Source organism: Syngnathus typhle, linkage group LG1 (genome assembly GCF_033458585.1).
Source record: "Syngnathus typhle isolate RoL2023-S1 ecotype Sweden linkage group LG1, RoL_Styp_1.0, whole genome shotgun sequence".
NCBI classification, from domain to species: domain Eukaryota; kingdom Metazoa; phylum Chordata; class Actinopteri; order Syngnathiformes; family Syngnathidae; genus Syngnathus; species Syngnathus typhle.
The window spans coordinates 22,486,204-22,506,426 of NC_083738.1; the positions used below are offsets into that span (position 1 = coordinate 22,486,204).

At 41.8% G+C, this 20,223-nt stretch overlaps 1 protein-coding gene across 1 annotated transcript in view; it reads right to left on the reverse strand.

Moving 5' to 3' along the window:
• Positions 1–18,684, reverse strand: part of LOC133154115 (protocadherin-1-like) — a 75,996-nt gene extending 57,312 nt beyond the window's left edge. The window contains exons 1-3 of the mRNA XM_061278564.1: positions 18,109–18,684; positions 13,272–14,085; positions 6,974–9,157 (exon numbers count right to left, since the gene is read on the reverse strand). Coding sequence (XP_061134548.1) covers positions 6,974–9,157; positions 13,272–14,081 — 2,994 coding nt within the window. The 5' untranslated portion in view covers positions 14,082–14,085; positions 18,109–18,684. The remainder of the gene's footprint in view (positions 1–6,973; positions 9,158–13,271; positions 14,086–18,108) is intronic.
• Between the last annotated feature and the right edge of the window lie 1,539 nt (positions 18,685–20,223).

Consider the following 20,223-nt stretch of genomic DNA (forward strand, 5'->3'; position numbering starts at 1 on the left):
CCTGCAAGGAGCAGAATGCAAATAAAAAGTGCTCGTTAGTGACTTTACGTCCAAGTGAAGAAGATGTAGATCAACGTGGGTGGGTGGCCTTGACGCTTCAATATCTCTCTGTAAGCGCAGAGAAGAAGAAGAAAAAAAAGCAATTAAAGCTGCCATCTAAAATGAACGGACTCTGCTGTCACACCGATTTCTATTTCATGGCGAGTCACCAAAGTTGCCACGCGCTTCGCCCACGTGCAACGAAACTCAAACTATTTGCAATTTAGCATCGTCCATCTGTCTAGTAGTATTTGTGGAGCAGCAATCAGACAAAAGCTTCCGGGACTGAATAATACATAACATGTGGTAGGGGATAACTGAGCCATTGTCATATTGAAAGCAAAATGGTAAAATTCCAGTATCTTTTTAGGGAAGAACTTTTATTTAAGTCTAATATTTTTGTTTACCAAATTTCGGGTGGCAAAGAAGCTCTTCAGTTTTTTTTTTGCAAAATATATTACCCTCATTAGTTTTCTCGTTAATAATTTAGACTAAATAACCATCCTTAACGCTAACTGACATGTTTAGTAGTTTAATTGATTAACTTTGCTTGCCAATTAGCTTGTCAATTCTGATAAGGCTTTAACAATTTTTAAAATTTGAGTTTAAGAATAATTATTTTATTTTTACTACTTTTCTGCATTCTGTTTGTTTTAATTAGATCTTAGAGCAGGTTGGTTAGTTTTCATGAGTTTTTAAATATTTGGAATTTTAGATTAAAGATACATTTAGGCAAATATTCATATTCTTAGGTCTCATCAACCTATTCGAAGTAACAATGTCAAGACAATCTGTCTTTTATTGTCCTGAAAAGCGTGGAGTAGTTTAGTAATCGCTAATTTTGATAGCCACGAATCCACGATACCCTAACTGAGATTGTGTCTGTCGATTAGATAGCATTAAGTAATCATCTGACGCTAACTGCCAAGCTACGTAAACATCTACATTCCTCAAGTAAAAACATCCCAACAAGTTTAGCTTTCCACAACTACCCAGAATGCCTTCCAGCAATCACATTGTCTATCGGAGACGGGAGGCGTGAAGAAAGCTTTTAAAATGTTGCCATTGCGACATATAACGCCTTAAGCAGTATGCTAACATGGCTAGGTCAATACATTTCAGTCGTCACTCTGTCAAAGGCCCATCATCACCTTTTGTGCATCGCTAACACTTTAGGTGCAAAAGAAAGAAAAAGTTGTACAAAAGGTGGCAAAAGGGAAAAAGGGAAGTGATAAACTTTCACATGGGAAAAAGGTAACTTCAGTAAAGTATTAAGAATAATCTAATTTTATGTTTTTTTTTAAATAAACGACACAACATAAGATTAGTTTTACTTTTTTGTAAAAAGAACGACCTATATATAAAAAAAAACTGCATTTTTTTTTCCTCACACATTTTTTTGTATTCATACAAAACTATAGATTTACTATACATATACATGCACTATATATTTATAGTGTTTTCGTGTTAGATGTTGGTAAAGTCCAAATCATGTAGTCAAAAAGAGATTTTTTGTTTTTGTTTGAAATGACAATGTATTGAGGAGAGAGAGACACACACTTTTGCACATACACAGAGAGAACACAAGACTTTTGTTGATTCGTGTTTGGCAGCTTGCGTGGAGGATTTGGTGTGCCTTTGAACACAAAACCTTCGGGAAATTTACAACAATTAACAAAAGAGGAAGAAACCAAGAAGAAGAACAAGTGACAGGAAGCGATGACCTCAATCCGTCGCTAATTTTTGGGGCAGATTATGCTCAGGCACTAATCCCAGACTTCTTTAACGCTTTCTTTTCTTATTTTGATGTGTGGATGCCAGACTTCAAGTCAACATTATGCGACTTTTTTGATGATACCGTTCCTATAGTTTTTTCATTTCTATTACAAATACAATTTTATTACGGGTAGTTTGCATTTTTATTTCTATTTAAATTAAAAAAAAAACATAACTTTGACCACAATATAAGATCTTTCTTTCTTGAAAAATGAAAAAAGAGAAGAAAGGGTAAAAAAGAGGAAGAAGGAAGAAACCAAAAAGAAAAACAAGTGAAAGGAAGTGATGAACTCAACCTGTCGCTAAATATTTCTCCTTGTCCTAAAACTATAAAAAAGTTATATACTGGAGTATGATACTTTAACAAAAGATTGTGACTTTTCGAAATAGCAGTGACTAACTCTAAGTAAAATAAAACAAATAATTATGAAACTTTATTTATTTATGCATTTATTTAATGTATTAATGAAACGTGTTAATTAAAAAAATACTGTTATAATATCTAGTAAAAAAATAAGAAAAATAGTAATAATAGTAGATAATAGTAAATATAGTAAAAAAAAAAAAAAAAAAAAAAAATACCTTTTTTCCAGGAAATAAGATCTACCATTTCTCTATCAAAATTGACTGTATTTTACCACAAACAGCTCTCTTCCCTAGAAAATAACCGCATAAGATTAAAATTTAGTTTGAAAAATTCAAATCTGTCTTAATTGTGAAAGACATTTGAATGTTAAAGTTATGTGAACGATGGGAATGTGTGAGTTTACAGGCGACCTCAATCCTTCGCTAACATCCTAAAAGATTACGGCCAGATGCTAATCCTGACATTTCCATATATTTTGTTCTCGTCTTTCATTCTCTTGGTAATGTATTTTCCAGATTTCGGAATTTAACAGCTCGGCTTCACTCGACTACGGAAGATTCTCAAAACATTTCTAAATTCAAATCAGGGAAAAAAAAAAAGGAAATGAAGATGTGAGGTCAAATGCTGGATTAGCAAAGAGCAGATGTTGACGCACGCACACGCAAATGTTAAGAGCCGGCTAAAGTGCTCCTTAAATGCTGCTGCTAACTAATCCTGCAAGTTACATGATGGCTTGCTAATGCTTGCCAGTTTTGCGTAATGTCAGCCTGCAAACAGAAAAGAAAATTAACCCATTAGAAAAATGTCTATAATATGCAGAAAAATGCAGGTATTGGAATGTATTTCATGCTGCAGAGGTATTGCACAGCGTAAACATTCTGGTGAATAAGATAGCACAATAAGAAATATGTAACAGCAGTTTACAGATAATGACATGATTTGTTCAGGAGACACTAGCATGCAGTTCAATCTGTTTTTGTTAGCCTTCAAATTTGACAAGTGTCCTTGTGGAAGGCACGAGTGCATTGTGCCATTATGTCAAACAGAGCAAAGTCACCAAAAGCTGTCTGCTTTGTACTAACAAACTCATTAAATTGAGAAAAAACTGTTTTGTTTTGTCCACCCAAAAGTCCGGTAAAACCACTCATTTAAAAACATGAAAAAATGAATTGAGAATTTCCATTATATTGTCTTTTTCATTTTGAAAAAAATAAATAAATATTGTTGTAAGATTTGACTTTTCCTTTACATTTATGACCCTTTTTCAACGCCAACAAAAAAAATTACATCCAGCCTAGTTAAGACCATACCAAAGACTATAAAAATGGGACCCATTGCCTCCCTGCGTGTGTGACGATCATTGGGACTTAAAAAAAAAAAAAAAAAAAATTAAATTTTTTTTTTTAAAAAATTCATAAAAATTGGGTGCGTATTATACATGGGTACAAGCTTTTTTCCAGCATCAGCATGCCATTTTTAGGGGTGCGTACTATACATGGGGGCGCACTATACACGGAAAAAAACGGTACTAAACCTCATAAAATTACAGCTGTTTCCCCTGAAAAAAAAAAGACAAAGCAAGATTAGAATCAAGATTAGCTCGCGTGACTAACTTGTCTCTGGTGCATGTTACCATCTGACAAACAAAGCACAACTTTAAATGCCAATCCTTCATTTTCTTCGCTGTTTTTCCTTTTGTGTTGTATATTGTTGCTGCTTGCGTGTTCTCCTGCACAAGCACATGGAGCAGCTGGACCGCTTCTGACCTTAAACCCTACCTACAGGTACATCGGTGCACTGACCTCCACCTCCGCAGAAGGCCAACACCTGCTAACACTGATACCGACGCACGCTAACTTGTTTATTGCCCTCAAGGGGTCCTATACTTTTACTTACTTCTGACATAGACTAACATGCAAGCTTTTTTTTTAACGGGTGGTGCTTCTAGTTTGCGCACACACATGCTTCTTTTCAACATTTATTTTAACGATTATTTCTTCGCACAGACATGTACTGTTTTTGCATCTAAAGCTAACATTAAGTGGCCTATTGTGTTCACAGGTTGGAAAAACACGCTAGCATGCTGCTGAACAAATTGAATAAAAAAAAACATTGTTTCATTTCGCCTGTGTTGTTTGGAGCAGGTGGCAACACACATGCAAGCACACAATACACATCATCTGTCAATCAAACATGCAGTCAACAATTGACTAGCGATACGTTAAAAACTTCTCGCGAGTGCTTCTTGACTCCACAATGGCCTGACCGCATGAAACTGGTAATTAAAAAAACACACCACAGTGAACGCATCTGTTGCATGGAGACCTGTTAACAAACACAACTGGAGAACATTGTTTACATTTTATCAAAAAGGAAGCTGTGAGCATAGCATCAAGCTAAGCTAATGTTTGCATGTGTGTTTGAGGTTGGTTCTATTGCGTCGTAGGTTCTAAGTTGCAAAGTTGAATTTTTTGCGGAAAGTAAATTTGGTCCAAGTTTCAAAGCAATGGCAAATCTGATTCATTACAATGCCGAGTAGGTACCATGCAGTGTTAAATGTGGGATGATTACACAACGTTTTCATTTAAAAAGTGGACAAGACAAAGTAAGGGGTCTTGAGCACATTTTTTCAACTTTGTCTTGAAGTCTTGAAGTGACCTCACACGCACCCAAAAAGACACATCACCATGCTAACTATGTCACATGTGTATGTGTGACTGAGTTAATACACACACACCTGCCCCCACATACACACAAGTCATCATGTTGCTGTGGCGACGGTTCAATGTTTAGGCAGGAAGCACCGCGTCCGACTGCTAATGTGACATCCCTATGTGTGAAATGCAACATGAAAGCGTGACACTTACGGAGATAAAATGTTTTGGGTTTGTAGCTTTACGTATTTATTACCCCCCTTATCTTATTAAGATGAATAATAGAACAAAAAATGCATCTTAGTTTTTGTTGTGCCCACACAAATTCTCTTTTTAATAATCTACAAACCCCTATTCAAATATTATTTTTTAAGATTAAGCTTTTCAAAATCTTTTTCACCATTCTGACATCTATCTATTCTATTTGTTTTATTGTCTTCCTCAAATAAACAATAATGAGAGCCTTAATTTAACATGAAAAAATTACTAAATCACTGCCAACATGAATGTTTAATGTGACCCCTATATGCAAAACATTTGATCTCCATTTGTGAAAGATGGAAATGAAGACGTCCCGTGCACCATTATCATCTCCTTCGTCATCCTCATCATCCCCACATTGTCCTCGTCATAATCAAGCAATGAGTGAAAGCAAGCACAGAGCGCCACAATCACATTGAAGCATGTTTATTGAAATGAAATCTGCTTTTTAACTTGATTTTAAAAAAAACAACAACAAATAAAGAATGATACAAACATTGTATGTACATGAAGTTTAAGCAGAGAACAAGAAGAGGAAGAACACTGGTGTAAATCATTTCAACTGAGTGCAAAGTGTGTGTGTGTGTATATTTATGTGTGTTGTGCGTCTTTGGTTTGCCTGTGCATGTGTCGTCAACACAAACAGCAGATGAGGATCATACAGTGAAACACACACGTAATATAGCGTTCTGTGTTTACAGGGTGTGACGGTAAAGAAACGAGACTACGATTTAATGCGAACGGGCTAACTCCGATTTCACAGCCTTGTGGCACATCTGGCAACTATTATACAAAGTTTTGCCATATTTTGTTACTCAAGATTATTTTTCAGGCTTTTACTTGAAATGCAAATGACCTTGAAAGGTCAGTTTGATTTGATCTTGTGGAAACCAGCCACTGAGCTTTTGATGTAATTGGCAGCTTGTATCCATGAGACTGGAAGACTCACAGAAAGGCATACAAGTAAAATTAAATAAGGTCAATTAAAGTTCACCTGTAAACGTTCTCGTGCATTTTAGGCTCAACCAGAAATCTCACCTGAAAGGGCCAAAACCTTGACCTTTGAACATTTTTTTTCTATTATTATCTCGACCTGGGATTGTCCGTTATTGTTGTTACACTACTTTTGACAGCCAGTCGTGGACATGAAGCCAAGAACAACGTCTCACTCACACACAGACACACCGAGGACATTAAATAGAACAAGGCACCGTGGGTAAAAAAAGAAGGCCAACATTACCCACCGAGAGTCTGTGCAAACTTTTTGTCTTTTCGGGAGCTTGACTGATTCTGACAACCATCAACAGAAGGACCTTACTAACTTTTTAAAAATGTCTTCTACGAAAACATACTGGACGGGTCCAAAACCAATAGAAATCTCTCCACGATACAAAAACAAACTCAAAAACAAAAGAAAATTAAAGTGAGGGTTTCACAGTGGTGCTTTGTCAAATAGACGCTGAACCGGGATGTCGTCTGCGTGAGAAGTCGACACTCGCAAGGATATGCTGGCAAAAGCTCCTTCAATGAACGCAAAAGTGAAAATAAACAAGACAGCAAAGTAAGGCTAGACCCTCGTCAAGTTTTAAATGCCCCTTTCTGTTGTTTAAGCAACAAAATGTCTCAGTGGGGTTCACTTATATGGTCTGTTCCGCATCCTTCATGATGTCCATGTGGAGGGTGAAATCAAAAAATGAAGGGAAACCAAAGCAAACGTAAAAAAAAGAAAAAAATGAAGATGAACGTGGTGGCAAGGGGAATCTAGGTTCGGTGAGTGCAACTTTGGTCTACGTACTTTCCCCGGGCCAAACTACCACACCCCGTCGGTCCAATAGATGTCCCGCTGGTACATGGGCGCATTTGCGTAGTGGCCTACCTGTTTGCTGCTGTATTTGGGCGGGTTGGCCTTGTAGCTGTAATCCGAGTATTGGTCGGAGCCTGTGGAGTTGTTGTCACCCGTGCCCACGAAGGTGTTAGTAGCAGGGAGGTCCTGCACCGCCTGGTGCTTCTTGGAGGCAGAGGGCGACTGCGGCTGAAGTTGGATAGATGGCAGCGGCGAGTTAGAGCGATAGTGGCGCCCCAGATCGGGGCTACCCGGCGGGTAGTTGAGGGGCAGATGTATCCGGGGGCTGTCGCTTACGGCTTCGTTGATGAGGTTGAACTTGAGGCCCTTCTGGAGGCTGGCCTCTTCATCCTCTTCCAGAGGTTTGGCCGGTTTGGGAGCTTTGCCTTTCTTGCTCTTTTTCCCCTTGGAGTTTTTGGGTCCCTGCTTGGGGGCATACAGGTCTTTGCTCTCTTTCTTTCCCGCTTGGTAGCCGCTCTTTGCGTCCTTCTGGAGCCTGTGCCTGATGACCACCACGGCCACAATGACCATGATAACACCGGCGATTCCAGCCAGGCTTCCATACAGGATGTTACTACGCTGTGCCAGGGCATAGTTGGGGTCCCCTGCGATGTCTCGGTCCAGGGGGGTGTACAAACTGTGCCCCACCAGAGCCTCAACCAGTGACATATTGCCCTTGGTGTCATTGACAAAGACATGTACCAGCGCGGTTGTGTGACGGCGCGGCTTGCCTTTGTCCCGAACCTGAACCACCAGCCGATGCAGCCCGTTGTGCTTGCCGGTGAATTTCTGCGCCAATGTGATCTCTCCCGTGGTGGGCGAAATATGGAAGAGTCCATAGGGGTTACCCCCAGTGATGGTGTAGTCCAGCTCAGCATTAGGTCCGGAATCAAAGTCCTCAGCATCCACTACCGCCACGAGGGTCTCCAATGGGGTGACAGGGCTCAGGTATGTGTAGGATGAGTTGGCAGGTGTGGTGACATAAGGGGCATTGTCGTTGTCGTCCAGTACATTGATGGTGACGCCCACATAGGAGGAGCGAGGGGGGTCACCGGCGTCCACCGCCTTTAATTGGAAGGTGTAGATGCTTTCCTTCTCTCGATCGAAGGAGATGCTGGACAAAATGTTTCCAGTGCCATTCTGGATGATAAACTTGCCATTGTCGGGCTCAACAAACAGCTTTACTCTGGCATTGTCGCCCTTGTCAATGTCTGTAACGGTGACCACCCCCACGGGGTTGAGTGGTGGCATGTTCTCGATGACGGAGAAGCTATAACCGCTCAGCATGAATTTAGGGTCATTGTCGTTCCGGTCCAGGACGTTAATTATCACTGTTGCTGTGCCAGTTTTGCTCGGGACGCCTTTGTCAGCTGCCGCCACACGAAACTCGTAGCGCTCTATCTCCTCACGATCCAACAGGTTCTTTACTCGAATCTGGCCGCTACTGGCGTCAATTTCAAAGAGAGTGGTGGATGAGCGCTCCACAATGCTGTAGACCAGCTCAGCATTACTGCCACTGTCAGCATCAGCGGCCAGCACCTGTAGCACCTTGTCACCAGGCTGGTTCCCTTCAGCAAAGTCAACTTCCACAATGGCTGGGGAGAAGATGGGTGTGTTGTCATTCATGTCAGTGACCTGCACTTTTAGGGAGTTGGTGCTAGACAGAGCGGGGTTGCCGGAATCCACTGCCACAATCTCAATCCTGTAATCCTTCACTCGCTCGTAATCCAGCAGCGTGGTGGTTTGCAGGAAGTATTTCCTTTTACGGTCATTGCTGGACTCACCCAAAGGCTGTAACTGGAATGGGACATCGCCGGCTACCACACATGTCACCACCGCATTCTCCCCCTCGTCACGGTCCGACACTTGGACCAACGCCACAGCGGTGCCCACCGGCATGTCCTCTGAGATGTTGGCGATTCCATCCTGGTGAGTTACTAGGCCAATGCCGCGGATCTCGATAGTGGGAGCATTGTCATTCTGGTCCCGGACCTTGACGGTCACCAGGACTTTGGAGCTCTTAGAGTTCGGCCCACGGTCTTTGGCCACAACGAAGAACTTGAGAATGTTCTCCTCCTCACGGTCCACCATGCCTTTGACATAGATGATTCCTGTGGAACGGTCGATGCGCAGAAGTCTCTGGACTGCCTCGGACATCTGGTGCAGGCTGTAGTCGATCTCGCCATTGGTGCCCGTGTCAGCATCGTTGGCGCGGACCTGAAAAGACAGACAACATGCGTTTACCCTTTCAAGGCTCACCACTTGAGTCCCAAATGACAGAACCATGAAAACATTTGAAGACATTACCAAATAAGTAGTATAATAACCTCTAACCAATTACCCAACCCATAAACCATGACAGCTAATTTATTAACCTTCACCGTATCCATAACTCCACTCCTAACCCTGCTCTTTAGCCTAGCCCATCAACCTTTACTTGGAATTCTAACCCACTAAAGTTTACCGTTAACCCTAACCCTAGACTCGACCTCTAACCTAATTTATTAAACCTAACCATGCACCTACACAAATATCATCCCTACACCATTAACTCTAAACATAAACCCAAACCCTTTTCTTACTCTCTCGTTAATCTCCAGATGTAGCCAATCCCATAATCCCTCAGATCTAACCCTAACCCTAAACCCTTAACACCTAAGCTTCGGTTGAAGCCCTAGCCCACCAACTAACCCAAAGAGTAACCTATTAACCCCCTATTTTAACCCCAATTCTAAATCTGACCCCCAACCTAACCTACTAACCCTACATATAAACCAATTTTATCCTAATCCACCAAACTCGCACGAATAAATAACCTTAAACTCTGACCATAACGATCAAGCAATTTCCAACAGACCATTTTACTGGACATGTTTGTTCAACTAAAAAGTCCAACAGACTTTCCTGACACCAGACGCATTAGTCAGATTATTTTCCGTCTTACTCCCTCGCAAAAAGTTATAAAGAGAGACAGCGACTAGCTAAGTTACCGCTAAAAATATTTCCCCTCCGTCCAGCTGGAAGCTAGAATCATTGAGACAGGCGGCGGCTCATTGCCCTTTAACGGACACAAATGAATGTTAATGTTCTTCTTCTTAATAGGACAAAAGCACAGCCTCCACTTGGGAACATTAGCAGCGGGAAGGGAGGACCCATCATAGCCGCTTGTGATACGCATTCACTCAGCCAAATAAAGCAAGTTTGATTAGGAAAACAAGAGCTGCTCTGAATGTCCAATTGTCCTGGCACATATCGTTCATTCATCTTTGGAGATCATTAGAAGGATTGTGTTTGTCTTTTTAATACTTTCTTTTCGTGGAAAATAATAAGATGGCTACATGAGTGCACACTAATGTTAATTTTAGAACAATACCCTACACCTGTCAGGATGAATAAAAGTCTTAATCAGACTTTTGACATGGGGGAACAAATGCTATTTTTTCAACTAAGAATTTTTAAACAGGGTCAGTGTACAAACAACTCAAGGAAGTGCACTTTGATTCTTGGCATAAGGGAGCGTTATGACGGGAGTTATTCCCTTAAAAGGTTCTTCACCTTCCAAACATGTTTTCGTTCTACCCTAAGTGACAAATCCACCTAAAGCCTAACCCCAAACTATAATACACACAAATGCACGTACACACACGAGCCTCAATAAATATTTACTGGAAAGCAGTACTTGATACAGACATGCTCAGAAATTCACCTTGGCAAGTGAGACACTCTTACATCATTGTAGCAACACAGTATGTCTCTTTTCTTCATTCTGGGGTCTGCCATCCTCAAAAAGGATTGAAACATTATACAAATGTTATGCAGCTGAGAAAGGCCCAAGTTGGCAGCGCAAATCATATGAGTGGGGTGAACGGTTGAGACACCCACTTTCTTGACCTACACTAAAACCCTCACGGAACCTAAGCCCAACCCTAAACTCGGGCCATTAGCCATAAACCTTGATCCTAACCTTGACCCCTTAATGTCTACCACTACTAAACCTCCTCATCTTGAGCAACCATTAAGCCTACCCCACTAATCTTATCCCTAACCACAAACACTCTTACTTAAAAGTTGAATGAAAACAAGTATGATTGAATGTCCAAGAGTTGTATTGGCACGTACTGTTAAGTTCAGCTCATCTTTAACTTTGGAGCTCAAACTGGAAGACGTTAGTGTGTCTTTTCTTTCTATTCCATGTTAATAAAAAAAAATGATTAATTCAGCAGCCGTGTTCTCTTTTTAAAGCAACGTCAGGGTGTGAAAGGTTGCTTCGCTCCGCAGAATCCTTGAGGCATTTGTAAGAGCAAGACGGGAGGTTCATCCGACCTCCTAATCAAAATCTTCTTTGCCCCTTGCCGAGTGAAATCCGACAGTCGGAAGCTGCTGATTCCAGTCGCCAGCGGTTAACGCTGAAGAAAAGATCATTTCTCCTGCCCATTGATTTGCTTTCCAGGCGGGAAGGCTTTAAAGAGCGCCGCGTTTCGCCGAGCGGCCTGTAAATTATTGACAGCTTGGGGCAGGATTGCCTATCGAGCCGACGAGCAAACGGCCGACAGAAGTGCCGTTTGTCTTCCACGCTAACAATTAACCAACGTGACCCGCTCTGACGCTTTAGCTCACATTTCTTTTTGTAGTCGATTGTCTTCGCTTGACCACTAATAAGGCAACTTGACTTTTTACGTACGCGATTCAACGTCCTGTTACCGGGATTTAGAGATTGCGAGTCGTCCGTCTTGTATTGATTGTTAGAGAAAAGATGCAGCGGACCTTATCTAAAAACCTCCCATGTCAAATGACTACGACAAGATTAGTGTTGAAAAGGACAACCGCAACTAAGGATCAGAAAATGTCAATGCCTGTAAACAATCAATCATTTGAAGGTGCTTAAAAGTCACAATATGTTCTGGATTAAAAAGCACACAAGTAACAAAGAGTGAGTTCAATTGTGACTTGTCCTGTTGATCAAGAAAGAGAGAATGCCAAGGGGTTGTTTAAGTAACGTAAACTCTAAGAAGATATATGGATTGCATATACAGAGTAGGCAAAAAGTGTGTCGCCAATTCATAGTCTTGTTTTTGTGTCAAACTGTATTCCTTTACATTTCTTTTCAAATAAAGCTTGCTACCTCAACATTAAAATCCATCTAAAGATAGGTGGATTCATTAAACCATTAATTGAATCATATCATAAAATCTACAATCAGATGCATACTTCCATATCTGAAATTAAGATTCAAAATGGTTTGTCATGGAAATGAAACTTTGGGGGGAGGTATTAATTAAGGTTGGGTTGTATATATTTTTTTTTAATCAACATGTTTCACATTTAGCCGCATTCATTTGAAAAGGTGTTACGTGACAAGCATCACCTTCAATAATAGCAATAGATAATCACTGATTGGCTAGTGACCGCTCAGAGTGACGAGGTTTGTTGCAGAATCGGCTAGACAGAAATAAAAAATAAAAAAAAGCCCTTCCCAGAAGCCGCAGTTAATGTTTGACTGAGATCGACATGCCAACAATCGCCTCTTTCACTAGCGCTACGTCACATGCTAACAAGGCTACCTTATGGGTGACTCACATGGAATTTATCACCTTGGCAAATCCTGACTGTCGCAAGTCTGTGACAGTGTGGAAGATAAAACGGGTATGTTCAGTGGCAGAAGTCCAACTTGGGAAGCAGGGACTACTTCCGACCAAAATTATTGACAGGTAAAATTACAGTCCGACCACTCTGCGGTGTAAAAAATGCTCTTGTACACCAATTTTGCAGAATCTATAGCCCAAGATGGCTGTGTGAAATCACAATCATTTCTTTGGCTCTTCTGTGTTGCAAGGAGTTTTACTACAATATTTTACGCCAGACCTTGTCACACATCTAAAAACCCTTTCACGCTGCCCATAAAAGGAAGCTTTTCCCCATGTTTCTGCGTGAAACATACCGGCACGGAATGGGAAACAAAGATGTCTGACGCCATTTTTATGTCACACTTGCTACCACACGGGAATATGTGTTACTGTGCAAAAGAACGAACGTGAACAAAGTCAGCGACAGGGACCTTGATTAGACTCTTCCAGGGCCACAATCATCCTCCCCAGCTACCCGACGTCTACATTTTGCCCGTGGTAAGTCTTGAAAGATCGTGAAAAACATGAGGGACTAGATCAGCATGTGCGAGGCCTGGAAGGAATGCACAGCATTCGTGGTAAACCGCAAGCTGAACCGTTGTGCACCTTTGAGTCTTTGGGACTCAGCAGCCCTATCTTCCCACAGTACCGTGGGAGACCGTGACAAAACTTCACTTTTTGTACTCTACTTTTTTGATTCTACTGACCTGCAGCACCGAGTGTCCCAGCGGGCTGTTCTCCGCCAGCTCAGCATCGTAGTGACTCCTCTCAAACGTTGGCGCATTGTCGTTCTGGTCGGTGACGACCACCCTCAGCAGGGCGCTGCTGGCCCTGGGCGGCCGCCCACCGTCCACCACGCGAATGTTTAGGTCGTACGAGTCCTTCTTCTCACGGTCCAGGTTCCCCTTAACAACCAGCTGGGGCACCTTCTCGTCCGTGTCCACCGCCACCTGCAGTCCAAAGAGCTGTTCGGCGTCGGGTCCCGTGCTCAGGTAGTATTCGGCCACGCCGTTACTAGCGGCATCACGATCGGTCGCCATGGGGATGGAGAAAAGAGCCCCCACGTGGGTGTTCTCAGGAATAGACAGGGTGAGAATGGGTGAGGAGAACTGGGGCGTGTTGTCGTTGGAGTCCAGAACCTCGATGCGGCCCTCGATGAGGCGAGGCCCTGATCCGATGCCTTTGACCATGTCCGTGATGGACACCTCGAACTCTAGGTAACACTTGTCATCATCAAAGAGGTTCCGGCAGTCCCTGAGGGTCTCGCGGTCAATGGAGATCTCGGTGGTGTAGATGTCGCCTGTCTTCCCGTCTACGCGGAGATAGGGAGAGCCCACCTCCAGCTTGTACAGGTGCCCGCTGTCAGGGAGCCCCTGGTCCGACGCCAGGCTGCCCACCAGGGTGTTGGGCGGCTGCTCCTCGAGGACCCGGTAAAGGATGTCGGTGGGGGTGGCGTTGCACCACGATAGTAGTGCTGCCGCCAGGCAGAGTAGGAAGTGCTGCCTTGGGGCCGCCATTAATCTGGAAGACAAAAAAGTGGAAAACCGTTTAGACCAGAGGGTAGAAGACAACTTTAACTTTGCAACGTGGTAACGTTGTTTGAGCTGTGTACACGTTACGTACAAAGAACAAGTGAGGTTATTGGAGAGCCAAGTGTTCTAATTCTTCTATTTCAAGCCAGCAAAAGAGCAGCAAATGCTCAGCCTGTTGCTGCTGGCCACTCATGTTGCCTCCCTGCTGTGTCACAAACACACACACACACACCCTTCCATTTGGCTGTGAATGAGTGTGTGTGTTTTCTTTGAGAACCGGTAAATTGTCCACTGATCGCCAAGGCATTTCACACTCACTCGTTACCGTGGAAACGCCGCAATCACTCAAATTGTGTCACCTTCTCATCCGATGCGTTACGATGATTATTATGGAGTGTCTAACGTCGCAACTGCGAAATGCATGTTTTGTTCGTAATGCTACAATAAGCAACGAGCTAGCTCTTAATTTAAAACAATCACTCCCAAGATTTCTGTTGTTATTGTATTTTTATTTATTTTTTTGCTTTGATCCATTCTGAGGAAACATCAATGTGGGAAAGTATGAAAAGCAAATAGACACATATTCAGAGTGCATGTGAATACACACACACACACTCACGCATGTCAGCAAAGAGCATGTGAATGCTGCGGCTGGAATTTAGTGAGACATAAAACAAACTTCTCATGACCTCAAAACACAAAAGTCACAAATGTCACAGCATGCTTGTGTCAAAACGTTATGCAATACATGAGAGACTAAAAGCGATTTTTGAAACTTGTTATCCTTGAGGGATTCATCACAATTGCAAAAGTGATGGAAATGGTGGTCTGGCAAATAAAACTAACAAAAAGGCTTGTTTGTATTTTAAGATGTTTGCTTGTTCTTGTCCTAAAAAGTTGGATGAAATTGTTTGACTTCAAATGTTTTTACAAACATTTACTTTTTCAAACGTTTTCTAATGTTTGTTGTCTGCAACTTTTCATGAGGTTTTCGTGTTTTGCCATGCGATCGGTTCAGCGTCGGCATCACGGTACTTTAAGCAGGTCTAGTATTCAAGTCAATTTAGTTTTCTTTGACAAAGCTGCAACAAGACAAAAGACACGCAGCGGAAACGTGAGTGTGCGTGTGTGCGTGCGTGTGGGGTCCAGCCAGGGCGCATGACAAAAGGGATTACACTAATGACTCCATTCACATTCTATTGTTTGATGCAGATTAACACACACGCACGCACATCTATTGACATACAGCAATCTACAGTAGCCAGTTTACATTGTGCTTTACGTGATACGTGTTAAAAATGCCAACTTTTCATGAACTAAAATTAAAGTCAATCCAAAGTCACGTGACTTTTTCATGTTCAAACCAAACCAACAAGATGGAGAATCAGATTCAAGGTTGAGAACATGAGGAAAACAAAACAGAATAAAAATATTGCCACTTTTGGCAAGTCACCTGAATGCATCATGCAAAAAATAAATAAAATAAAAGCAAACCTTGGTGGCAGGTTAACTTGTTGAAAGAATACCGTAATTTTTGGTCTATAAGTCGCACCGGAGTATAAGTCGTACCAGCCATAAAATGCCCAAAAAAGTAAAAAAAAAACATATATATGTATATAAGTCGCTCCTGAGTATAAGTCGCCCCCCCACCCAAACTATGAAAAAAAACGCGACTTATAGTCCGAAAATTACGGTAAAAGTAAATCCAAAGTCATGTGACTTATTTATATTATATATATATATATATATATATATATATATATATATATATATATATATATATATATATATATATATATATATATATATATATATATATATATATATATATATATATATATATATATATATATATATAAACAAGACACACATGCTAGGGCAAAGGTTACTGCATGGAATCATCTTTCATGAGGGATGTAGATGTTTATGAAAGATGGCGTGGACATGTCTACTTCCTGGACATGTTTGAGTCACACTCTGGGAGATACCCGACACGTTGCGTTGACAGGTGTCAGGAGGAAAACAATAACCAGACGCACACATGCGGTTGTGTGAGTCATGAGGTTGGCGGCCTACTTGACAGGAAGTAGAGAAGGAGGTCAAAGTTGAGTAGGCCGCAAACTGTGTGCTGTGCATGTAAATAGTCTCCAGCCAAACCCTCCTTCATTCACGCGCTTTCTTGCCCCTCCGGCAGAACCGGAGAGACCGGATTCACCGCCTCTGACTTACACACGCGTGCACACACACACACACACACACACACACGCACGCACGCACGGACGGATAAACACACTGAAACTCTAAATCCACTTACAAGAGTCTGTGTGTTTCAAAGACAGATAATAAAAGATAACACAAGTTCCTCAAGGCCTGGGGATAGCAGTATAAGGACCCAATTATAACTTTCTCATTCTTATCATTTTTAAAATGACACCCCCTCCTTGAATAATTCTTATCATTTTTAAAAATGCCCAGGTTTCTTAACATGTGTATCCTTCTGGAAATGTTCACATGTATGGGTTCCTCGCTACCATCCTCAATATCCCCAACATTCACTCATTAGTACACTTAGTAAACTTGAATTTTTAGCATTTTATTCCTATTCCATTATACCTCCTTATCATTTTATTCCTGTGACAAAATCATCTTAAAAACATGCACAATTTTCCAAACATTTATTTTAGGTGGAAGTGTACAAACCTTCGGAACGCTGGACATGTACCACCTCAAAATCTGCTTAATTTGCATAAGTCAAACATTTTCTTTTATAAATAAATAAGAATGATTGGAGGCAACAAAAAAACTTGCAAATTCCCCCTACATCATGTCATCATCTATAGGTGTAGGGGTCTTGGCTAAGCCCCCCCCCCACCCCATCCAATCTGTATGTTCTAAACATGGATAGTCAAGGCTTGAGTCTTCAAGTTTTAGGCATCTCATATGAATCATTTATGCATTATTTCTATAACAATTTTGAAGGCTTCAACACACACTGGAATATCTTTATAGGTCCTATATACAACCCCGCCCAGGAGACAGCCCCCCCCCCCCCCCACACACACAGAGCTTTGAGAACATGGGTATCCAAAACCACTAAATCTTCATTCATTAGAATTTTTAACATTAATTCTACGATGAAATTTGAATAGGCTTGCTCTCAAAAACATAATTTGAACAAGATCCTAGATAACCTCCTCTTGGCCTTTAAACTATTCCCGAGCACCCCCTCCCAAAAATTTAGAAAGCATCTGGGCTTGCCACCAGCCAAGCTTCAAATTGCAAAGAAGTCCATCGTGTCAGGAACTTATATATCCGGAACATCGCTGATGATGCAAAGAAATGCGCTTTTCAGGTCCCGAGAAAGATGATGAGGATGTGATTGCGTTCATTTTCATTTTTAATGATTCCAAAGCATCACCATCTGCCAAAAGTGGATCTGATGGATATCAAATGCCGCATGCATGTTTGTTTTCCTTGGACGCACAGAAATCACACTTCGTTAATTGGTTTTGGGGTCATTTCGAGGCAGAGGTCCAACTAGGACCCTCTCCATTGGGATTCATTTGTCTCAGCTCGCAAACACAAAAACGGGGAGGTGTGGTGACCCTTTGAGGAAAGCTCGTCAAAAATGAGCTCCGGAAACACAGTCTGTCAAGGAGTTCACAAACTTGAGATCAGACAGACTTTCGTTGTACTCAGATCGTTGCTGTATATGGAGCTCACCAGAACGCAAACCAGCACGACTGTTGGTGTCAGGCAGGTTTTATTGGATTCTGCTGGACGGCGGTCGATACGGATCAATGCTGCAATAAGTGCAATGAAGGCGGAAATGAACACGCTATTGGTTTTAATCTCGAATTCATTTGGACAAGAAGTGTCTCAAATCGCAACATTCTTCAACAATGCACATTCGTTCTTTCGATTATTTTAAAATGTCTTTGAAAGCGAGTCATTGTAGTTCAAAAGAATCATGGAGAATGTGATGCATGCGAGCAGGTGGCTGTTTTTCTACCTGGAGCGGGTGAGCGTTGCGCGGTAGCCTAGTTTGGAGCACTCCAGGCTCCGCTTGTCGTCGGTGTCCACTCCGGAACTCGGAGAGTGCAAAAAAGCAGGAAAAATGGGCTAAAAATCCACACGATTGAAGAGTGAAAAGCAGTTGAAATCCAATGAAGCCAAGAGAATATTCCTCTCTCAATTAAGTCCACTTTTTGCGAGTGAGATACGGATCAGCCGTCTACGCGGCGGAGGTGCGCATCACGTCCGAGGTTCTGCTAGGCGGTGGTGGAGGAGGTTCCGGTTCTTTGGAGCAAAAAGTGAGCGGGGGATGTAAACAATTTTAAGTTAAAAGGAAATGGGGGGGAAAGAGGATAAACGGAAGAAAGATTACAGAAAGAAAGAAAAACTCCTCTGTGATGTCGATTCGCAGTGCCGTCCGGTTCCGGTGCGCCTCGGCTCGGTTGCTCGCTGCTTACTCGCGTGCTGCTAGGCTGCCGCCCGGGTGATGACAAACTGAAGCACAGTCTTGCAAGCTTGCAACTACTCTTTCGCTCGCGCTCTCTCTCTCGTCCTGTTTGTGAATGTCTCTCTATCACAGAGACGGGAGGAGGGAGGAGTGCTGTGTGCGTGCGTGTTGGAAGGCAAGCGGGGGGTCGGCAAACGGTCTGGAAGTTCTTCTATTTTACACCATTTATATTCAAATTAAAAAGAATTAAAAAAACAAACATGTTGGCATGGCTGTTTTCCTCAAATCAAGAAGCGCTTTATAATATTTTGTAATGATTTGCTTGTCAAGCCGCACAACCACGTATGCACATTCTGACCTCAACATCAAACCTAACCTTCGTATTTATCAATCTTTTCCGACTACAATAAATAAAAATCATTTATCTTTTGCACTTGACCATTCTCGAGCGGCAGTGTGTGCGAGTGGCTGTGTCTGTGCGTGCGTGCGTCGCGGAGCTCCGTGAGGTTGCCATCTGCCGGGCTTTGACCGCCCCCTACAGGCTACATTTAGAAGGACAAGGTGGGGGACTTGGTGAAGTTCTGCATAGCCATCGTAGATCGTATTTGCTCATGTTCGAACAGTTACATGCTCGTTTGAAAGAGGCGGACGCACTTGAAATTATCGATTGGGTCGCAGGCTTGTGACAAGAGGTCATAGAGGAGAGTCAACACGGTAGTCAGGAATAGTAAAGAAAGGGACAACAGGAAAAGGAATTATATATGGACGCATAGATAAGCTGCTTGAAGCTGAGGCATTTAGTTTTTGTCTGTGTGTATGTGTTAAGGACTTATGTAGTCTTAGTTTTTTGAGAGTGAGTGCGCTTGCATGTGTTTATATTTACCCTGCCAGAAATTGTCAGTGCGTCAAGCTTTCTTTCAGGTAGCATGTCTAGTTTTCTTCAATGCCCAGGCCTGCTGCTTTCTGTTGATACTTGATAAAGACTTTTAATCTTCAACTTTTGTATCATGACTGCTTCTGGGTCTCCTCTCATGACAAGTTTTGATTTCAGTAGCAGCATTTGATACGGTGGTGGCCGTAAACAGCCGAGCAAATGTTAATACAATTATGTACACATTCATATATTTCATACTCAAATTGTTGTTTAATATTTAGAAATACAGAAGTTTTTTGTTTTCACTTGATCAGTGAAAAACGTCACTCTAATGTACAGTATGTTGAGTTGTGTAAGTTTTTATGACTTCATTCTTCCCTTCCTTGAACAAAGACTTCCTTTTTAGCGACGTGACTTGACTTGCTTGATTTATTTTTCCTAATTGGACCTTGAAACTTAAAGGCTACAATTTGAGACTTGCCCTTATGTGATTTACGACCACCTCTGGTGGCGACACAGACTGTATATTCGTTGCTGTATTAGTACAGAGTTCAGAGTTCAGGGAGCGGGTCATAGCCATTCCAGTTTAATATTTATTTATGTGATGTAATTGACGGTATGCTACAAATTCATCTAATGACCGTTTCCACTCAGTCTTACTGTATCACTTCAAGACTATTAAAAAGTCAACTCATGAAAATAAAGTCCTCATTGTCAACTGGCAGGAAGAACATAATGGTTTTCATCCTGTTGGTGTCAAATTATAAGAATATATGGATCGATTGACATGC